General features: G+C 41.0%; 1 protein-coding gene across 8 annotated transcripts in view; it reads right to left on the reverse strand.

Moving 5' to 3' along the window:
• LOC109875419 (glutamate decarboxylase 1-like) overlaps positions 1 to 12,241 on the reverse strand; it is a 34,748-nt gene that overhangs the window by 19,013 nt on the left and 3,494 nt on the right. For 7 of the 8 annotated variants that reach the window (XM_031809940.1, XM_031809934.1, XM_031809933.1 and 4 more), the window contains exons 3-6: positions 11,289 to 11,342; positions 8,753 to 8,893; positions 8,313 to 8,555; positions 6,698 to 6,788 (exon numbers count right to left, since the gene is read on the reverse strand). In XM_031809940.1, coding sequence (XP_031665800.1) covers positions 6,698 to 6,788; positions 8,313 to 8,555; positions 8,753 to 8,893; positions 11,289 to 11,342 — 529 coding nt within the window. The remainder of the gene's footprint in view (positions 1 to 6,697; positions 6,789 to 8,312; positions 8,556 to 8,752; positions 8,894 to 11,288; positions 11,343 to 12,241) is intronic. The other variant, XM_031809938.1, reaches the window with a different exon arrangement.

Genomic DNA, 12,241 nt, shown 5'->3' on the forward strand with positions numbered 1-12,241 from the left:
TTTGCATATGTATTCACCCCCTTTGCATATGTATTCACCCCCTTTGCATATGTATTCACCCCCTTTGCATATGTATTCACCCCCTTTGCATATGTATTCACCCCCTTTGCATATGTATTCACCCCCTTTGCATATGTATTCACCCCCTTTGCATATGTATTCACCCCCTTTGCATATGTATTCACCCCCTTTGCATATGTATTCACCCCCTTTGCATATGTATTCACCCCCTTTGCATATGTATTCACCCCCTTTGCATATGTATTCACCCCCTTGCATATGTATTCACCCCTTTGCATATGTATTCACCCCCTTTGCATATGTATTCACCCCCTTTGCATATGTATTCACCCCCTTTGCATATGTATTCACCCCCTTTGCATATGTATTCACCCCTTTGCATATGTATTCACCCCCTTTTGCATATGTATTCACCCCCTTTGCATATGTATTCACCCCCTTTGCATATGTATTCACCCCCTTTGCATATGTATTCACCCCCTTTGCATATGTATTCACCCCCTTTGCATATGTATTCACCCCCTTTGCATATGTATTCACCCCCTTTGCATATGTATTCACCCCCTTTGCATATGTATTCACCCCCTTTGCATATGTATTCACCCCTTTGCATATGTATTCACCCCCTTTGCATATGTATTCACCCCCTTTGCATATGTATTCACCCCCTTTGCATATGTATTCACCCCCTTTGCATATGTATTCACCCCTTTGCATATGTATTCACCCCTTTGCATATGTATTCACCCCCTTGCATATGTATTCACCCCCTTTGCATATGTATTCACCCCCTTTGCATATGTATTCACCCCCTTTGCATATGTATTCACCCCCTTTGCATATGTATTCACCCCTTTGCATATGTATTCACCCCCTTTGCATATGTATTCACCCCCTTTGCATATGTATTCACCCCCTTGCATATGTATTCACCCCCTTTGCATATTATTCACCCCTTTGCATATGTATTCACCCCCTTTGCATATGTATTCACCCCCTTTGCATATGTATTCACCCCCCTTTGCATATGTATTCACCCCCTTTGCATATGTATTCACCCCCTTTGCATATGTATTCACCCCTTTGCATATGTATTCACCCCCTTTGCATATGTATTCACACCCTTTGCATATGTATTCACCCCCTTTGCATATGTATTCACCCCCTTTGCTATATAGCCCCTAAATAAGATCTGGTGCAACCAATTACCTTCAGAATTTACATAATTAGTTAAATAAAGTGTCACATGATCTGTCACAGGATCTCAGTATATATACACCTGTTCTGAAAGGCCCCAGAGTCTGCAACACCACTAAGCAAGGGGCACCACCAAGCAAGCGGCACTATGAAGACCAAGGAGCTCTCCAAACAGGTCAGGGACAAAGTTGGGGAGAAGTACAGATCAGGGTTGGGTTATAAAAAAAGATCAGAAACTTTGAACATCCCACGGAGCACCATTAAATCCATTATTTAAACAATGGAAAGAATATTTCACCACAACAAACCTGCCAAGAAAAGGCCGCACACCAAAACTCACGGACCAGGCAAGGAGGGCATTAATCAGAGAGGCAACAAAGAGACCAAAGATAACCCTGAAGGAGCTGCAAAGCTCCACAGAAGAGAATGGAGTATCTGTCCATAGTACGCTTAGGGCTGGGCTTTACAGAGCTGGGCTTTACGGAAGAGTGGCCAGAAAAAAGCCATTGCTTAAAGAAAAAAAGAAGCCAACACGTCTGGTGTTCGCCAAAAGGCATGTGGGAGACTCCCCAAACATATGGAAGAAGGTACTCTGGTCAGATGAGACTAAAATTGAGCTTTTTGGCCATCAAGGAAAATGCCATGTCTGGCACAAAACCAACACCTCTCATCACTCTGAGAACACCAGGGTGATGGTGGTGGCAGCATCATGCTGTGGGTTTGTTTTTCCATCGGCAGGGACTGGGAAACTGGTCAGAATTAAAGGAATGATGGATGGCGCTAAATACAGGGAAATTCTTTAGGGAAACTTGTTTCAGTCTTCCAGAGTTTTGTGACTAGGACAGAAGTTCACCTTCCAGCAGGACAATGACCCTAAGCATACTGCTACAGCAACACACAAGTGGTTTAAGGGGAAACATTTAAATGTCTTGGAATGGCCTAGTCAAAGCCCAGACCTCAATCCAATTGAGAATCTGTGGTATGAATTAAAAACTTCTTAGGGATCAGGCCCCTTTTTCTCAATTTCCGCCTGAATGACGTGCCCAAAGCAAACTGCCTGTAGCTCAGGCCCTGAAGCTAGGATATGCATATTATTGGTACCATTGGAAAGAAAACACTTTGAAGACTCTAGAAATGTTAAAATCATACAGGAGAATATAACACAATAGATATAGTAGGAGAAATCCAAAGAAAAACCAACCTGAATTTATTTTATTTTTTTGTTGAGAGAACATCCTCTTAGAAATGAGAAAGCTCATATTGTAAAATAGGTCCCTTCCACAGGGTGTCAGCAGTCTATGTTCAAAGTTTCAGGCCTGCAACTTCAAAAACGAATAAAAAAATATGAGTTTTTGTATGAGGACGCAATAGTTTCCTATTGAACATACTTATTTCCTAAATAAATATTATAGCTTGATTACATTTTAGTGTGTCTGAGGAGTAAATGCAAATGTATTTTGACTTGTTGAAACAAAGTTTAGGCGTAGCTTTTCGGAATCCTTTCTCTGCAAGTTGAACGAGTGGACTACTCAAATTGATGGCACCAACTATACAGACTTTTTGGGATATAAAAAAGGATTTTATCTAACAAAACGACACTACATGCTATCTCTGGGACCCTTTGGAAGACAAATCAGAGGAGGATTTTCAAAAAGTAAGTGAATATTTAATCTTTATATGTGAATGTATGAAACCTGTGCCAGTGGAAAAGTATTTGGATCTGGGGCGCCGTCCTCAAACAATTGCATGGCATGTTTTCACTGTAATAGCTACTGTAAATGGGACAGTGCACTTAGATGAACAAGAATTGAAGCTTTCAGCGGATAGAAGACAAATGTACCTAAATGTTTAACGGCTATAATAACTATTAGACTTTATTTGAATTACGCACCCTCCAGTTTCCGCCGGAACTTGACCCGCGTGCGGGACACCGATCCTTAAGAAGTTTTTAAAGATTGCTGTATACCAGCGGAACCCATCCAACTCTGATGGGGGTATAGTTATGCACGCTCAAGTTTTCTGCTTGTTATTCATTTTGGTATCTCATAAGTAGTCATGTCTTGTGTTGTTGTTATTCATTTGGTCTCTCATAAATAGTCCTGTCTTGTGTTGTTGATACTCATTTGGTCTCTCATAGATAGTCCTGCATTGTTGTTGTTATTCATTAGGTCTCTCATAGATAGTCCTGCATTGTTGTTGTTATTCATTTGGTCTCTCATAGATAGTCCTGCATTGTTGTTGTTATTCATTAGGTCTCTCATAGATAGTCCTGCATTGTTGTTGTTATTCATTAGGTCTCTCATAGATAGTCCTGCATTGTTGTTGTTATTCATTAGGTCTCTCATAGATAGTCCTGCGTTGTTGTTGTTATTCATTAGGTCTCTCATAGATAGTCCTGCATTGTTGTTGTTATTCATTAGGTCTCTCATAGATAGTCCTGCATTGTTGTTGTTATTCATTAGGTCTCTCATAGATAGTCCTGCATTGTTGTTGTTATTCATTAGGTCTCTCATAGATAGTCCTGCGTTGTTGTTGTTATTCATTAGGTCTCTCATAGATAGTCCTGCATTGTTGTTGTTATTCATTAGGTCTCTCATAGATAGTCCTGCATTGTTGTTGTTATTCATTAGGTCTCTCATAGATAGTCCTGCATTGTTGTTGTTATTCATTAGGTCTCTCATAGATAGTCCTGCATTGTTGTTGTTATTCATTAGGTCTCTCATAGATAGTCCTGCATTGTTGTTGTTATTCATTAGGTCTCTCATAGATAGTCCTGCATTGTTGTTGTTATTCATTAGGTCTCTCATAGATAGTCCTGCATTGTTGTTGTTATTCATTAGGTCTCTCATAGATAGTCCTGCATTGTTGTTGTTATTCATTAGGTCTCTCATAGATAGTCCTGCATTGTTGTTGTTATTCATTAGGTCTCTCATAGATAGTCCTGCATTGTTGTTGTTATTCATTAGGTCTCTCATAGATAGTCCTGCATTGTTGTTGTTATTCATTAGGTCTCTCATAGATAGTCCTGCATTGTTGTTGTTATTCATTAGGTCTCTCATAGATAGTCCTGCATTGTTGTTGTTATTCATTAGGTCTCTCATAGATAGTCCTGCATTGTTGTTGTTATTCATTAGGTCTCTCATAGATAGTCCTGCATTGTTGTTGTTATTCATTAGGTCTCTCATAGATAGTCCTGCATTGTTGTTGTTATTCATTAGGTCTCTCATAGATAGTCCTGCATTGTTGTTGTTATTCATTAGGTCTCTCATAGATAGTCCTGCATTGTTGTTGTTATTCATTAGGTCTCTCATAGATAGTCCTGCATTGTTGTTGTTATTCATTAGGTCTCTCATAGATAGTCCTGCATTGTTGTTGTTATTCATTAGGTCTCTCATAGATAGTCCTGCATTGTTGTTGTTATTCATTAGGTCTCTCATAGATAGTCCTGCATTGTTGTTGTTATTCATTAGGTCTCTCATAGATAGTCCTGCATTGTTGTTGTTATTCATTAGGTCTCTCATAGATAGTCCTGCATTGTTGTTGTTATTCATTAGGTCTCTCATAGATAGTCCTGCATTGTTGTTGTTATTCATTTGGTCTTTTTTATTTTTTATTTCACCTTTATTTAACCAGGTAGGCAAGTTGATTCATTTACAACTGCGACCTGGCCAAGATAATAAGCAGGTAGGCTAGTAGAGAACAAGTTCTCATTTACAACTGCAACCTGGCCAAGATAAAGCAAAGCAGTGTGACACAGACAACAACACAGAGTTACACATGGAATAAACAATAAACAGGGCAATAACACAATAAACAAGTCAATAACACAATAGAAAAATATAGTCTATATACAGTGTGTGCAAAAGGCATGAGGAGGTAGGCAATAAATAGGCCTTAGGAGCGAATAATTACAATTTAGCAGATTAACACTGGAGTGATAAATGATGATGATGATGTGCAAGTAGAGATACTGGTAGAGATACTGGTGTGCAAAATAGCAGAAAAGTAAATAAAAAAACAGTATGGGGATGAGGTAGGTAGATTGGGTGGGCTATAAAAGAAAGATGATTTAACAAATTCAGGATTTCCTGAACATATCCGGCTTGTCTTAACCACGTGAGGGAGTCCAGGATTTATTGGTTCCAGAACGGTTGCTTCCCCTTTAAGCTATTAGACTAAGAGAAGCGCAGATTGGTTGATCTGACAACTGGCGCGAGCACGCAACATTCAAAAAGGTCCACATGTCGATGATGGAGAAAACCCTAGATATGGAGTCAAAAGAAAGAGACCAAAATGTCACTACTCTAGAACAAGAAACAATTTTAACAAAATATAACAAATATGTTCCATTTACTAAAAAAAGTCCATCCGTCGTTGCAAAAGCCAGAGAGGGAGCCAGACAGAATCAATGTGAAGTGGCATGATTCTAATAGGCCTAGCTTACACATTGGTGAGTAGTAATAATGCTTTCACTTTATAGAGCACTTATTGTAATACTGGTGATATTAAGTGTCAAGGCTATGGCTAATATGTATGTTGTAGTAGCCAATGTCACAATTGCAATGGTAGGCCCATCCCATAGCCATAGCCTGTGTAGCCTATACTATACATCTCAGATAACACGCACACACCTACACACACACACACACACACACACACACACACTCACGCTCCTGTATGATGTGTCCTGTATGATGTGTCCTGTATCTGGTGTTGTTTAGCACTGCAGGGCTTCATAACCTCTATCAGACTAGACCACCATGACACTGAGCTCTGATCAATATACAATCTAACCAGCCCATGGGGCATGTGTGTGTGTATGTGTGTGTGTGTAGGTGTGTGCGTGTTTTCCGAGATGTTTGGTATTCAGGGCTGCTGTTCAATACACAGTTGGTACAGTGCGAACAGCAGTCACATGAAAAAACAAACATTTTATATAACAAGCCGATATGACCGCTATCTTAAACCTCTATAACCTAGCCAATCACAGGCCTTGGCCTTCATTCAACCCCAAGGTACTGTAACTGAGCAGATATGAGGAGAGCCACACTAATTGAGAACTAATGATTTGATTCTATTTTTGCTACATGGCGTAAATCCTTGAAATGTCAACAACAATCCACTGGGGCTTTCTCGCAAACTATAATCATCATATTCCCTTTCCGACTGTATCGTTATACCAACAACAACCCACTGGGGCTTTCTCGCAAACTATAATCATCATATTCCCTTTCCGACTGTATCGTTATACCAACAACAACCCACTGGGGCTTTCTCGCAAACTATAATCATCATATTCCCTTTCCGACTGTATCGTTATACCAACAACAACCCACTGGGGCTTTCTCGCAAACTATAATCATCATATTCCCTTTCCGACTGTATCGTTATACCAACAAGAATCCTGAAAATGTCAGCTAGTCAGCACGGTGATGTCGACAGACCTTTAGGCACACAAAAACAGCAGTGTATGACTCACATGTTGGTGTTGGCTGTGGAGGTGAGCCACTCCCCAGCCAGCCCAATGATGTCCAGCCCCGTAGACAGCTGGTTGAAGAACCGTGGATGACCTGGGACAGAGATAAGAGATTCTATCTGAATGGGACTTTACAAATGAAAATTAAACATACTGGGATATTTGCCTGCAAGGTTTCTATAACCTTGTAAAAACACACATCTACTACAAGGGTTGAAACAGTGTGTGTTCTGTCCTGTAATAAAAACAAACCATTTGATATGAACTCAGACACGTTATTTTCTGAAACTCCCACATTCACTCTTTGCTGTATTCCCATTGGGACCTGAGATGCAGTGGAACATTTGCCTTCGAGGTACTAGATGGGGACACTTATCCACTGATAACAAGGTTACATGACATTTAGAGTAGGCTAGCCTAGATGCTCACAGAGCTTGACGTTATGTTTGAATGAAATTCAACAACAACAAACATCACTATGCTACTAATATTGTATGAAATTCAACAACAACAAACATCACTATGCTACTAATATTGTATTTATGTCATGTAGCCCCCTAGACAAACGGACTGATTAACTAACTAAAGAGCGCAATATCAGAGATACGAAAGCGAAGTGGATTTGCTCCCGCGTGATAGGCTATATTTCAGCACCGTGGACAGCGCCCGTGATAGCGTCATTAGAATGAAGGCATGAGACTCAACTGCCATAGGCTAATTGATTCAGACAAACTCGTAAATCGTGCGACAATGTTTTTTAAACTATCGTCACTTTGTGTGTAAATGTCCAATGAATTGAGTTAAAGGTCTTTAGGAAGTAAACCCAAAGGACTGTTTGACTGTTGTCGTTCCTAACGGCTTGTAAAATCCCACGCAGGCTTGCGTCCCCGCGGGCGGTACTTGGTTTAATAAAATCAAGGAAGGAGAATTACCAGGGGTACATACAATCACCCGTCATTGTGATTGGATTTACTGATCAAGGGAACAGCTTATGCTTAAATGGTTTTGTGTAGCATTCCATTTTGCTCAAGTGCTGTGAACACGAGCAGATCACTGTGATTAAGAGAACACAAACTGTATCCCAATAACGTCTGAAGAAATGTTCATATCTAAAAAGAAATATACAAAGGTGCGTTAAACATTTTTAGAAAGCCTAAACAACATGGAAATATTTGTAGACACTAGACCTACCGGTTGGTCAAGTTTCGTGTAGACTAAGCTAACCATTTAAGCCAACTGCAATATTGGTTGTTTTGGATTGGAATGTATCCTAAAAAAGCAGAATGAAACGTCTTTGTTTCTCATGTAATTTCCTATCAAGGAAGGAGAGAAACAAAAGCCTATCTTAATTAAATGTATAGGCTAATGCTTTTTCCAATGGTAAAACATTTTAGTCTGCCTGGCTTGGTGAGACTATTACTTCTTTTTTTTCACACTCATTTAAACTGCTCAAAGGAAGAACTAAGGAAGAAATTGCACAATTGGAAATATAAGAAATGCAAAGATTGGAAACGTAATTAATGCACACAAACTGTCCTGAAAACATGAAAAGGAAACGTCTGGTTTAAAGCTGTATCCTGTTTCATGTAACTTAGTTGTGGCCAGTTTAGTAGTCTACCTGTTCGCACGCCGTACTTGAGCGTGTCCCTGCAGTCCACGAGGATCTGCTCGAGGGACTCTGGCTGGTCAGAGAGCTCGAGGTTGAATCCCTCCATGCCCTCGAGCAGCTGGTGAGGGTGGTGGAAGTCCAGAACCTTGGTGGAACGGTCAAACGTCTTCCTGACGTAGTTGGTGAGGATGCCCACAAGTTCCAACAAGAACTGCATAGTCGCCTCTTCTCCGTTTTTGGCGGGAAGTAAGTCTAGAAGAATTACGGAAAAAGCATTTACAAAACGAAAAGAAAATCGAAAGTAGAGGCTGGACGCCCTTTTACAGAAGAAGGCCTATAAATATAGGCCTAGGCTACGGTTCACTAAATGTTAGAACATGTAAGAATTAGAAAACTAACGTGTAGGGTTATATTAAAAGTCTAGCAAGAATGAACTTGTTATCTCTCACCTCTCGCGAACATGTTGGAAAAATCTGTCTCAGTGCGACGGAAACGGGCATCCCGGTCGCTGTTGTCACAGGAATACAGGTTCTTCTGGCGTTCTGAGAGTGAGCCTTCCTCCCCGAGACTGTTGTTCTTCTGCAGGAACCCTAGGGTGTTACACAGAGGGGCACGAGAAGGGGAACATGCTCGGTTACCACTGCCCAACATCGCTAGATAATAACCCGATAATAACTTCTATTCAGAGACCTGAGTTTATCTATGTCTGATACAAAGGCAACACATTATTTATGGTCTCCTCTCCCAGACAGCGCTTATAACCCCGGGTGGTGATCCCCTCAGTGGATGGGTTTTGGATCAATTTTATGGAAGAGGGTAGTGTGTGTGTGTGTGCTTGCATGGGTGTCTTGCCCTCAGGCTCACAGGCCAGGCAGGCTCAGGCCCTACCCTGCCCGGTGACATCCACCCATAACCCAGTCATGCGAGAGCGAGAAATACCCAATTTATTCCAGCGGTGAATGTCCTCCTGTCCCCCCGGACTTTTCACGCCTGAGCGTGCAGGGACTGTGTGGAGGGCCCGGCGCAGCGTCCATGTCATTACCGACTCATAGAGCAGACATTATGGAGTGGAGTTAATGAAGGATGTAAATATTTTACGGCCTCTGGATAGGTTAGTCTATTGTTAATGAAAGTCAGTGTCTATTAATAGCCCATTGATCTTAGAAAACAAATAGAGAGAAAAACCTATAGCCTAGCAGGCTACCACCAGAGAAGGTCATTTTAGGCTTAATAATTATGGAAGGATTTAAACACTTATTTTCACATCATGCAGTTTTCAGTAGATTATTCTATGAAAATATGATATAAAAATATTTTTGCAATATCGAATAAGACAGAGAGAAGGCTCTCTCAAACTCTATCTTTGTTTCAGAGCTCCATTAAAATGTATTCGGCTAATCTCGGTTGGCACATTGGGCACTTATTATCTCACGAGAGCAGCGGCCTCGAAAAAGCTACCGGTTGATATGGTTCTCGTTAATCTTCCTTCATCCACAGGGCGTGTTTCTTTACTGATTGATAGGACCTGACAACTATTATGGGCTGTAAATCCACACTGACATAGAACAAAATCTAACACTCGGAACCATTTTATGATGACCATTGTCACTGTTCTGTTTTTTCCTCCTCATAAAAATTATTTCAAACTCGAGCACAAAGCTATATTCCTTATCAGCCCGAGGGGATATTTATAGAAACGAAATAATGTCTTTATCATGCATAAAAGTACCCTATTAGCACTTAGCCCTATGTCCACATATTCAAATGATACGGTAGGCTATGCAAATTATTGGGCCTGATGCACAACGCACACAAATGTGAAAATGACTCATTCGGGCCAAAACAATGTCCTCTATAAAACGAGTCAATCAGTTGATCGAAAAAACATGTTTCTTCGTGCATTGTGGTGAATTATTTCGTTATTAAGGTTATGTTCAGGTTTACGAGGGTGGTTAAATTGTGTTATTATTCTCCGGCGAGGGGACGTCCTCCACATTAAGGGGCAGGTGCCCTACTTCTTTTGGCCCTCGGTACGAATTATAGGCCTGCATCGTAACTTTCGAGTTGAAATCCATTTATTTTAGGCTAATTACATCCCCTCTTTGTGTTTGGATTGAAGCCATGATAACAATGCCTACATTTCCAATTAAATGACATTGACATTCTTGACATTATCAAATCCTGCCACAAAACAATATGTAGGTCTGACATCAGTGAAGGTAGGAAGGATTTTTTAAATAAAGGATATTTTTCTCAATGTGTGAATGCTGACTGACGTCAAACCAATCCTCGACGTATAGTGCCCAGGAAAAACAGATCGTCTAAGAATCCTGTTGGAAAAACACTGGATTCAATCGTTTCACCTTGGCTTGATTGGATAACAGAGACCTTATGGAACCTCCCAGATTTACCAAACCTTAAACTCCACGTCATCTCATCGTCATCGTCATCGTCACATTTCATTGAAAAGGCTCGCAGGTGGTATAAAAAATTTCACTTTTGCATGAAGGGACCCAAATCCATAGTCGCCTCCAAACGGAAAGGGGGGGAATTAATGCTTTAAAAAAATATATGATAAGGCCTTTATAAAATAAAAAGCTATTAGAAGGTGCAATATTTAGGCCTAGCCTATGTGCACAAAACATGTTAACAGCTAACTCAGCATAAAAAACAACTAGCCTATATTGGACACATCCATCTCGCGATAAATCTTGTTTGTTTAGACATGTTTCTATATTTCTGAGGCATATTGTTACTTGCCGTATTGTGGGCCTACATCCTATCCTTTGCTAACTGTAGAGAAATGGATAGGAAGAGACATGGGGTGGTCGGCGACGGAACCCCGGCGCGCATCGCGTGGCCTAAAGCTAATCGCTAACTGACCTTTAGGAGATGAGAATGTGGAGTGACAGTCCGGGACGGCCCTGCTCTAACATCAGAGTATTCCATATAGTATCCATGATGGTTTATGGGTCTTAAACTTACCACAGATCTTCAAACCCAGTTTCCGCGTGCAGCCTTGCATCCACGCGTCATAGTCTAAAACAGAATGTTTGGGGAGAACGTTTGAAAATCAAATTCTGAAATATATGAATAGTGTGATTTGGGTGACAGCGGATGAGTTTTTATAAAGCGTATGACAATGCATGGCACAACGGAGTGAAGAAGCATGAAGCAGATACTTGCAGCAGTAGATCATTGTCTGGGGGAACTTCACCCTATCTCGCGGTTATTATTCCTCAACATTCGAATGGTCCGAATCCACACAGTCCAATCATAATGGGCCATCAGAGGCTCACCGGTTTAATAAATACTGGCACGCACCCGGCGAGAGGCGGGTTGAAATTAACACCCGTGAAATGACCTCGCGAAAGAGAGCAGATATTAATTAGGTGAAACACAGTATTTGACTGGCGGGAGCTGGCGATGTCTAGCTGGCTGTTCGGAGACACACACACACACCAGGAAGTATAGTGAGAACTAGGCTAATAGGCTACCTTATTTTGGAATTGTATGATGGAGAATGCCATCATAGCAACACACAAACTCAAGCATACAGAGCAAAGCGATGGGACGGTAACAAGGCATATCTATATGCATATGAGCTTCATGATGGTGTTATTTGTCTAGGATGCAAGACCCAGACATAACGGCTCGAGGTGTCACTCAGAGCGCATGAAGGCGAGCGCTACCCGAGACACACTCACACACAGAGACACCACGAGCAGCCTCAGGTCAGAGCGAGTGAGACAGAGCGTGGCAGCAAGATAATAGCAACATCCAACAGCAGCAGCAGAGAAACAGGCAGAGCACAAAAACAACAACATCACAGCCTTTTTCAAGCCATTATGCACTCTGTCAAACCTGAAAAAATGTCAGACGGTATTACTGTTCTACAAATGTATCCACATTCTTCCTCTGTCAAATAGCCTATGATG

The sequence above is a fragment of the Oncorhynchus kisutch genome, linkage group LG30 (assembly GCF_002021735.2).
Source record: "Oncorhynchus kisutch isolate 150728-3 linkage group LG30, Okis_V2, whole genome shotgun sequence".
NCBI lineage: Eukaryota > Metazoa > Chordata > Actinopteri > Salmoniformes > Salmonidae > Oncorhynchus > Oncorhynchus kisutch.